The 11,305-nt window shown below is 36.8% G+C and overlaps 1 protein-coding gene across 1 annotated transcript; it reads left to right on the top strand.

Moving 5' to 3' along the window:
• Nucleotides 1-5,754: 5,754 nt before the first annotated feature.
• Nucleotides 5,755-10,980, top strand: LOC108778147 (uncharacterized). Its single transcript, XM_018545248.1, has one exon. The coding sequence runs from the start codon at nucleotides 5,755-5,757 to the stop codon at nucleotides 10,978-10,980; it is 5,226 nt and encodes a 1,741-aa protein (XP_018400750.1).
• The last annotated feature ends 325 nt before the right edge of the window (nucleotides 10,981-11,305 follow it).

Genomic DNA, 11,305 nt, shown 5'->3' with positions numbered 1-11,305 from the left:
AAAGATCCAGTAATATTAGAGACTGGAAAAGAGTATTTAAAAATTTTTACCTTATAACGATATAAGCTGATAAGAATAGATACAAGGATCATCAGGACAAATAAAGGTCCACGTATAAACGCTCTCATTTTATTTTTCTGCAAGCGAATGATGTATATTGGATAATAAAAGTATATTAAAATGCTCCACTTAGCCAAAGCATACAGGCAAGAGGAATACAATCTCGGTTGTCCAATTGGATATTCAAACAAACCCAAACCATGGAACGAACTTGTAATAAATAATGGTGCCAGCGTTGACTGTAGCGATTTTGTCATAATTTTTCGACCGTCGACTAGTAACTTGAATCAATTCTTGCTGCACGAAATCAAACGTACGAGTTTAAATTCTTTTTATAAGAATTTCAGAAATAGATCCTTTAAAAACTGCAAGAGAATTGCACTGCGAAGTGCTTATATAGGAGGATAAAGTACATACCTGCATCAACTAACAAGTACTGAGGGACCGAATATAAGTACACAGATGATACAGAGTAAATTGCTTTGCTCTAGTGAAATTTTTATTTGTACGTATGCTTTATTCAAGAGCACAATCTACTATAGACGTAACTATTCTTGCAATATTAATTCTTTATACTAGGTTGCAAAATATTGTACTTCATGGATGATATTTATATGCGACACTTTTATAATGTCGTATCGACTAGAGTTTAAGTAGAGATGACTTCGATAAAGTGTTTTACGTAGTGTATAGAAGTTAATGCTCACAATATTACATTTTTTTTTGTTTATTAAAGATGTATATGTAATATAATGCTTGTAATGCATTAAAAAAAATTTGGTCCAATCAATGGTCGTTAATCAATGTCACGCTCTAATTTAATGAAGTTAATTTATTAATATTACGGGAGCAAGTCAAAGAGTTTTTAAAAAAACTAGTCAGGAACGAAAACGTCAAAAACGCTAATTTTATCGATAATACAAGCGGGTCCAGCTTCACTTTAAAAATAGGACAAATTCTAGACTTGTTCTGATACTGAATTTCAATGAAATTTCATCTAAGAGTAATAAAAAAGAATGAAATTCCAGATGAGAGAAACACATAGATCTTTTTATTTTTTCTTTATATAAAATAATACATCGTCTTTGAAAATGGCAAGAGAATACTAAATTATTGCCTATATTTACATAATATTATCCCAATCGCAGGAGTCAAAACATTCATCATCGATTTCAAGTAACTCTTTATCATTTGGGGGAGATGCTGGAATTGCTGGAGAAATCTCTATATCATGCTGCGACTGCGATCCTTTCTCAAAAGACGAGGAAATATTCAGGAAAGATGTCAAGTCTTGTTGCTTGCCTTTTTTCTGCGTTATGATATCGACGTTATTTACCGAGAAATCCTGGTCAAGACCGACCGAGTTCAGAACGTTCAATTTTTTCTTGATCAACGGCCATATATAATCATCCGCAGTGTTTTCCGATATCAAGTACTGTATAGGGAGTTCTCATGATTTTTGAAAACTATAACATTTTATAATTTATATATATATATCTTTAACTGCAATGTTCAAATAATTTTTAAACGCAAATTATGCAAGAAAATAAATAATAAAGTATTGCAATATTTGAAATGCCGAAGACGGTCCGGATACGACCGAGCTCTCCCGAACACGTTGTGACGTCACACTGCAACAACGAAACCACAATTCTTCAGCAGGAAATTAATTTATTTAAAAAATGAGCAAATGAAACACATACAAAACGTGTTTTGTACCTTTGTGTAAAAGTACGACAATTAAAACACCAGGAAAATTGTTTTTTTTATGTGCCTCAAGCTGAAAATGTGAGAAAAAAGTGTTTTAAAAGTGCACATCGTATTGATGAACCAGGAAAATGGAATTATTTTTGTTGTGAAGATCATTTCGATGTAGGTATTATATAAAATATGTTTTTTATGCTTTAATATTATAAATTTGTAAAAATATTAATTATGTTCGTAAAAATATCCAACATAACCTAAAACGTAAGCTAAAACATTGAATGTTAAATGTAAAGGTATTTTGGGAATTTGTAAAATTATTACATCTAAAGAGTTGCTTTTATTTCTCGAACTTCTGGAGCATTATATCGCTCATCATTAACAATGTATTCCCAAACCATAAATACCGTTATTTTCGGTAAGTTTGTCGAATCGGCTTTAATAAAACTTGGATCTAGTTCGTTTGACATTTTAATTTTGAAATTTATATAAAGAATTTTTAAGAGTTAATTTTGCTTTGACCACAGTATATATATCCTTACACTGTGCTTTGACTTTCAACATAAGCAGCCGATTGCAGACGGTTTACTACAGTGTGACGTCACGCACTTGTCAGCCAATCAAAATCGTTTTCTCAAATTTCAAATATTATTAAACTTTATTTTAGTTTTTTAGTACCTATCCATTGCTAAAAATTACAAATTTTATTATACATACATTTATAATAATGCATATTTCCATAATAAACAAAAAAAAATGTATTATTTTTTTTATAGGAACTCCCTCTTCCGCTTGGCACAAAATCTAAAAATGATTTCAAATGTTAACGTGAGATAAATTTTATATATACTCTATGAAAGATTTTCTTTATTTGATAAACATTAATTACATCGGGGTTCCAAAATAATTCAGTGAAGACCACAAGATTTGCGGTCGTTAATGTAAAATCCGCATTTGCAGCGGTGATTGACAGAATCGCCGCTGCATAATCATCACGTTCTTGAAATGTGTCAGTCAGATATTTCCTCTGTTTTGAATTAGTATTACCGTCAATTCTTATGTATCTAGAAATTGCCATAATTGCAATATATTATGTACTAAGCGATAAATATAAAAACTTAAACAAATAATTCAATTAAGATTTTAATGAATGAATTAATACATCAAAATTAAGAGAAGCCTTTCAGAGCCAACACAAGTTGCTAGTGTATGAATATATTTTATTTAAAAATGTAAACATATATACGTTTTAATCCGATTTTGATTCCTCTTCGGTATAATTTTAATATTAAAAATTTATAAAATTCATCAGAAACATAATTATAAAAGGAGTTAACATGATCATGTGATGAATTCAACTGGTCAAATGGTTTTCACATCTTGATATTATAATAAAAACTTACTTTATGTTGTTAGATTCAGCAACTTTGCAAATAGCATCCAAAACAACTCGATGATGAGCATACAAAAGACATTTTGTTTTACTTAGTTTTTTCAGTAGTGTTAGTTTATCAATTATAGTAACAATATTTGTAACAATTTATGATACGAATTCTTATAAAAACGGCCTTATTGGATGAATTAGGCAAAGTAAACAGAGATTATACAATAAAGTCAGTTTTAATTTTTTTTATACATGTTTTTAAAGCGATTCACAAACGTTTTATTTCGTACAGATCGACACTGCAGTGACATTTTTCAAGAGATTAAGGACACAAGGTATATATGGAACGGGCCGTGTGACGTAAAAGTCATTATTAATATGAATAAGGTTCAAAATTATAAGTGTAACATTTCATTATGTAAATTCTCTTATCCAGTCTCTTATCCAGTCATAGTCATCTACTTACACTACAAGTGCATAAAATGGTGGAATAAAAACTATATTTTCATACATATTTTAAAATTCAGAACGATGTTATGATCCCGTATTGTGTGTTTTCTTATACATACGAGCAATTTTATGTATCGTTAGAAAATAAAAACGATGACTTGAGCTATTTATATATACAATATATTTATTAAAAGTTTAAAACAAAACTAGAAGTTTAGAAGTGGTACGCAAGCATTTTATTTTTTATTACGTACAAAATATATACGTACACGTTTCCTTAAAAAAGATACATTAAATGAATGTGCTGTACTTGCGTAGTGTGTACTTTACGTTTACTCTTTTTATTATTATTAAAATAACATGGGAATATATTATGAGTATAAAGTTCAATAAGACATTAATAAAATAGTACATATTATTACATAGACTGAGTTGTATTGACTTAAAAACAGAAACTACAGTAATCACAATCTATTTTCTTCCTACCTTCGCTTGCTTCCATTTCTGTTTCCTTTCATTTTTTATAAAAAAATTTGTATTTATTCTTTTACTGCTACGTTTCATACTTACAAATTTTATTGTATATACATATACATATATATAATAACGGTTTTGTGATATTAGAGTATCCCGTACTAGAGTACATATATGATAATTAGAGCCCGGATTAAAGTTTTGAGATAGCGTTGATCGTAGCTACCTCACCCCATATTTAATTCGCTCAAGGCTGCGACGCGTGGTGTTGTATTGATAGTGAGAAGCGACGGCGGAGTGACAACGGAGTTTACTTGAAACGGAGGAACGGAAAACAAGCAAAAAAAAAAACTAAAACATATTAGATACATTAAACAGTTATGTCCCGATTTTCTACATTATTTTGAATACTTTTAAAATAACTTTTTTCGACATTTTTTAATATCATTCCTTGTTTATAGATGTAACACCAAATAAATTACTGAAAAGTGGGATAGAGAGAGAAAGAATTTTATTTTTGCAAGACTTGAAGGCTCTGGTTGTGAGTTGCTTTTATTGTCTTGTAAAACATTTGCTAGTTGTCCCACCACCGCGTTCCCCCATATCGATTCTCTATCGCAACGGCTTCGAGCATGACAAGTGGTAGTGGGGAGCAACGTGCTACGATCGATTCAAATTGATACGTCCGTCGACAAGGAGAAAAAAAAAATGGGTTCTAGTGATAATTATGACAGTATTTATCTCTTTATTACCGTGTCTGCCGGGAAATTTCCGTAAAATCATACTGAAAAAATTCCGCAGGTGCATTAATTGTAAATTTGGATTACTAATCAGTATATCTATTCAAAAACGGACATGTACGCGCTATGCACGTTTTCACTTTTGTATTTTCGCTCGCTTTGCTACGCTCCCTCCTTCTGAAAGGAGCGCTACCTGCGTTCCCCTTCTCCTCAGCGTTCGCTTATCAGCGTTCGTTTCTGCGTTCGTTTGCGTTCGTTCGCTTCCGTATCTGTTCGTTCGCCACTTCCGTCTTCTTCTTCCTAGTTCGTTTTCGTCCAAGCATGCAGCAGCATGATTTTTCTTTACGCTTATTATATAGTCGTTTAAGTTTGCAATAGTTCACCATCTGTGTTCTACGATTGTCAAGCATGCACATGCATGAGTATAATAAGATTAAATAAGTATCATTATCAACTATGTTTTCGTGTTGCTTCTTGCCAACACTGGTCCTTCGAGCATTATCACACGCTGCATCAAGCATAGCAAATTAATATTCGAGCCACAAGGCTTTCATAAGAGAAAATAGCGCTACACATAGCGCATAGAGGCACAAGCCCGCACATTTGGTCCTTCGAGCCGGATACAGGATAACAAGGAATCCGTCCCAGCGATACAGAGGGTATAACCTGAAATTCATTCAAATTCTCATTCGAGCGTGCTCATAAGCCGCAAGCACAAGCATAAGTAATCTTTAGGTAAGATTGTTTCATTCACTCAAGGTAAGATAGCCATATTGCATGCGTCTTCACATTTGACCGCCATATTGGCTTTTCATTTCTCGAAACTTCGTTACACATACGTTCTCACATATACGTATATCTTCATATGCACACGCATGCGCTTCCTTTCACAATAAAGGGCATTATTCTCAATTCACTAACGATAACGTAAGAATCATAAGCATGGATTCGATATCATTGACCGAGGCCAAAACTAAACGCACAGCCGCCAAGGCTTCTCTAACCCGACACAAGTCTGCCATAGAAAGCTTTGACGCGAATCATGGATCGCGCCATGACATTATTGAACGCAAAAAAAGAATATTGGAATTATGGAATCTTTTCGACGTAGTACAATCGCGAATAGAGGTTCTTGAGAATGAAGAAGATTTATCTTCTCAAGATTTAGATCTATTAAACGCTCAACATGAGCAACACCGAGCAAGCTTCGAATCAACATACTTTAGCGTAATCTCACGCTGTGAATCCTTACTTGAGCATTTTGATCAACATAACATTAGGCTTTCTTCGGGATCTTTTAGCACGCCAGGCGCTAATTCGTCTGCCCGCAGGGAAGCGCATGTTAAGTTACCTAAAATCGAGCTTCCAGTGTTTTCAGGTTCCTACGAGGATTGGTATTCTTACCATGATATGTTTGAACAATTAATCCACAACAACCAAAATTTATCCGAGATAGAGAAATTCCATTATTTGCGATCTTCCCTCAAGGACAAGGCCGCTGAAATAATAAAGTCAATTGAAACTACCACCGACAATTATAAGGATGCCTGGAACGCTATTAAGGAACGATTTGACAACAAACGGTGGATATTACAAAGGCACATCAAGGCCATTTTCGAAATTGCTCCAGTAACGAAAGAAAATCATGCTCAGTTACGTGAATTATTAGATACGATTTTAAAACATTTGCGCGCTCTCAAAGCCATGGGAAGACCCACGGATACTTGGGACGATTTAATCGTTCATCTTATAATTTCGAAACTTGATACGGTTACTACCAAGGCTTGGGAAACAAGCATTCCTGATATGGAAGTTCCCACACTAAAATCACTGACTGATTTTCTTTCAAAACGTTGCATCGCGCTTGAAGCAATTTCTAGCAAATCCTCAATCAATCAATTTGCAAAGGCAAAGAATTGTTCGGTTTCTAATCTCGCGACTTCTAATTTATCTTGTCCTAAATGTAAGGAAAATCATCCGCTTTACTATTGTGAAACATTTCTCAAATTACCAGTAGAAAGCAGAATCGCCTTTGCAAAGAAGGTTCATTTATGTCTAAACTGTTTGAGATCTAATTCTCATCAAGCTAAAAATTGCACTTCAAGCTCTTGTCGCAAATGTAAAGGTCAACACAATACACTTTTACATTTGTCAAAGACAACAGACGCTAACGAGTCGTCTAATGCGAAAACAGCTGTGACTTCCGATACAGAAATTTCTGCGAAGCCAGTCGCAACACAATGTTTATCTACTTATCAATCTCTAGGAATTATATTATCAACAGCCATTATTCATGTATTTGACTGTAATAATCACATCCATTCGTGTCGTGTATTGTTAGACAGCGGATCACAAATGAATTTCATTACGCAGAGTCTTGCCGACAAATTGTACCTCAATAAAAGGCAAATAGAGATATCTATTTCAGGTGTAACTAATGCTAACATTCGAGCCAATCAAGCGACAGTCGTTCACATAAAATCGCGGTTCAACAATTTTAGCGAGAGGATAGAATGCGTTGTTTTGCCAAAAATTACTCAACAATTGCCTCAAAAATTCATTTCCAAACAGAATATAACTATACCAAATAATTTAAAATTGGCCGATCCTGATTTTAATGTTCCCGCTGACATTGACATGCTAATCGGCGCTGAGATATTTTGGAAGCTCATTTGCGCAGGTCAAATTAAACCTTCTAGAAATAAACCAACACTGCAGAAAACTCTCTTGGGATGGATTTTATCTGGTCCGACATCAAGTATTCCTAGTAACTCCAGTTCTTCAATCATCAGTTGTTTAGCTGTAACAGAAGACTTAAATCATGCTCTCAGTCGTTTCTGGGAATTGGATCATTCGATATCCGCTTCAACTCTTTCTCCAGAGCACCAATCTTGCGAGAATCTATTCAAGGACACTGTCAAACGCAACAGCGATGGACGCTTCGTGGTCCAGCTACCGATCATACCTAACAAGCTATCTGAACTCGGTGAATCAAGGGAAATAGCCACTCGCCGCTTCAAATGTTTAGAGAAACGCTTTGTTACCTCTCCTAAATTACATGCAGAATACAAAGAATTTATACAAGAATACATACAACTTGGTCATATGCGTGAGGTCACTCACATTACAAATAATGACAGCCAAACATATTACCTACCGCATCATGCCGTATACAAAGAAACGAGTACTTCTACCAAACTAAGAGTGGTTTTTGATGGTTCTTGCAAAACAACCACTGGAATCTCGTTAAATGATGCATTATTGGTAGGCCCCACTATACAAGATGATCTGCTTTCAATATTAATAAGATTTCGTATGTACAGATATGTCATGACTGCAGATGTGGCAAAGATGTACAGACAAGTTTTAATCGATCCGAATCAAACCTCTCTGCAACGCATTCTTTGGCGTGACTCTTCGGATCAACCCATTCAAACATTCGAGCTTCTGACCGTCACGTACGGTACAGCATCTGCTGCCTTCCTAGCCATTAGATCGCTCAGGAAATTAGCTGAGGATAACTCTGAGAAGTATCCCGTTGGATCCGGGACAGTTTTAAACGACTTTTATGTTGATGACTTGGTCACCGGCGCTGACAATTTACAAGATGCCTCCTCCATCAAGATTCAGACAAGGCAATTGCTTCTTGAAGGTGGTTTCGAGCTACGCAAATGGTTCTCTAATGTACCTGATCTTCAAGACGATCAACTTTCCAATCCTGAAAAGGAATTCGTACTATCTTCCGACAAGGAATGCGAAACAAGGACACTGGGTCTTGTGTGGAACTGCACCCATGATCACTTCCAATTTTCTAGTATCTCCTGTCTGCCACCTTTGGCTACGCCTACCAAAAGGCAAGTACTATCAAGAGTCGCTTTGGTTTTTGATCCTCTCGGACTTTTTGGACCTGCGACTGTCATTGCTAAAATCATTATTCAACAACTCTGGCTCCTCAAGATTGGCTGGGATGAAGCTCTTCCCTTGGATTCAACCACTAAATGGAAACGCTACGAGCGTGAGTTGCCAATTTTGAGAGACATGACTATTTCACGACGCGCTATCGCGCTAAGTGAACATATCAACTTAGAGCTCCATGGCTTCTCTGACGCCAGTGAACGAGCTTATGGCGCGTGCATCTATTTACGTGCCACTGATGCTCACGGAAACATTTCAATTAGATTGCTCTGCTCTAAAAACCGTGTAGCTCCACTCAAGAGTTTATCAATTCCGCGCTTGGAATTATGCGCAGCCCTCTTGTTGGCTCAGATCACCGACAAGATTTTGAAACGTATTACTCACAAATTTACATCTATTTATCTGTGGACCGACTCCACCGTAGTTTTAGCCTGGCTGCAATCATCTAGTCGTACATGGTCGACATTTGTCTCCAATCGTGTTGGCGATATCCAACAATTAACCACTATACAAGACTGGCATCATGTATCCAGTCAGGACAATCCAGCTGATCTTTTATCCAGAGGCATATCTCCGGCTGCATTGCCACATGCGCATCTTTGGTGGTCGGGGCCCGCTTGGCTGAAACTTGACAAGGGGCAATGGCCTCAATTTCCATTCACTATCAACAAACGAGATATACCTGAATACAAATCTTCTGCTATCACATCAGCTACTGCTACGCTGCCATACTTTGATATTTTCGAGCGTTTCTCAAGTTTCATGAAACTTGTTCGAATCGCAGCATACATCTTTAGATTTTTCAACAAATTAAAACAAAGAATCAAGCCTGATCAGGAGCTACAATCTGCTAACAATAAAACTCTTGTCATAACTCCTGATGAAACGGACCACGCCATCAAGATTTTGTTGAAAATAGTTCAAAAACTGCATTTTCCTAAGGAATTGGACTCGCTTTCCAGACAACAAAATCTTAACAAAAATAGCCCAATCGTACGATTAAATCCGTTTATCGATGCAGCAGGAATTCTGAGAGTAGGAGGTCGACTCAAATTATCGCATCTCCCGTACAATGCCAAATATCCAGCTCTATTGCCTGGAAATCATCCGTTTTCTCGTCTCATCATCATACACGAGCACGAGAAACACTTTCATGCAGGGCCCCACGCCACGTTATCTGCTGTTCGACAAAATTATTGGCTCATAGCTGCAAGGGACGTTGTACGACAAATCACTCGCAAATGCATTGTTTGCTTTCGAAGCTCACCTAAGATGGCATCCACGCTAATGGGGAACCTTCCCGAATCCAGGATCACAATTCCCGAGCGTCCTTTCGAAAATTGCGGAGTCGACTACGCGGGTCCTCTCTACTATAAAGAAGGCTTAAGAAAAACTTCTAAGCTATTAAAATGTTATATTGCAATATTTGTTTGCTTCGCCTCAACAGCTGTTCACATTGAACTAGCAACTGATTTATCCACTAAAGCATTTCTTAATGTTTTAAAGCGTTTTATTTCTAGACGAGGATGCCCAACTATCATTCATTCGGATAATGGCTTAAATTTCAAAGGAGCTCAAAGAGAATTAAACGAGCTAGCCGCATTGTTCAAAAATCAAGAAAGCCATCAACAGATTATTAACTACGTGTCCTCTAAAGGAATCAGATGGCGCTTCATACCCCCTAGAGCGCCCCATCATGGTGGACTATGGGAAGCTGCCGTCAAGGGAGCCAAACGTCATCTCTATCGAGTTACTAGAGAGGCGCATCTAAGATACGAGGAGCTAGAAACACTAGTTATCCAAATTGAAGCGATTCTTAATTCGCGTCCTCTCACACCCGTTTCATCTGACGTGGCCGACCTTACGCCACTTACTCCAGGTCACTTCGTAATCGGAGCACCATTGACATCGTACCCTGAACCATCATTGGAAAGAATCCCGATTACTAGGCTCTCTCGTTGGCAACGGGTGGAGCAAATACGTCAACACTTTTGGCAAAGATGGTCAAAGGAATATCTGCATTATTGCCAGCAGCGAAATAAGTGGACAATTAAGGAAAATCCATTACATGTCGGACAGATGGTCCTTCTAAGAGAGGATTCTGCTTCGCCTCTTTCTTGGCCTCTCGCTAGAATCGTCGAATTACATCCCGGTAATGACAACATTGTTCGTACAGTCACAATTCGCACATCGTCTGGCATTTATAAGCGTCCCATTACACGATTATGCGTTCTTCCCTTTGATAGTAACTAAGCTCGTATCATTTCATTAATCTATACTATTATTTTGTACTTTTGAATTGCGTAAACATAACATTATTTTGTTGAAAGCCGAAGCTTTCAAGGGCGGCGGTTTGTACGCGCTATGCACGTTTTCACTTTTGTATTTTCGCTCGCTTTGCTACGCTCCCTCCTTCTGAAAGGAGCGCTACCTGCGTTCCCCTTCTCCTCAGCGTTCGCTTATCAGCGTTCGTTTCTGCGTTCGTTTGCGTTCGTTCGCTTCCGTATCTGTTCGTTCGCCACTTCCGTCTTCTTCTTCCTAGTTCGTTTTCGTCCAAGCATGCAGCAGCATGATTTTT

The sequence above is a fragment of the Cyphomyrmex costatus genome, unplaced genomic scaffold (genome assembly GCF_001594065.2).
Source record: "Cyphomyrmex costatus isolate MS0001 unplaced genomic scaffold, Ccosl1.0 scaffold490, whole genome shotgun sequence".
In the NCBI taxonomy this organism is placed as follows: domain Eukaryota; kingdom Metazoa; phylum Arthropoda; class Insecta; order Hymenoptera; family Formicidae; genus Cyphomyrmex; species Cyphomyrmex costatus.
This window is presented reverse-complemented; position numbering and strand designations above follow the sequence as displayed.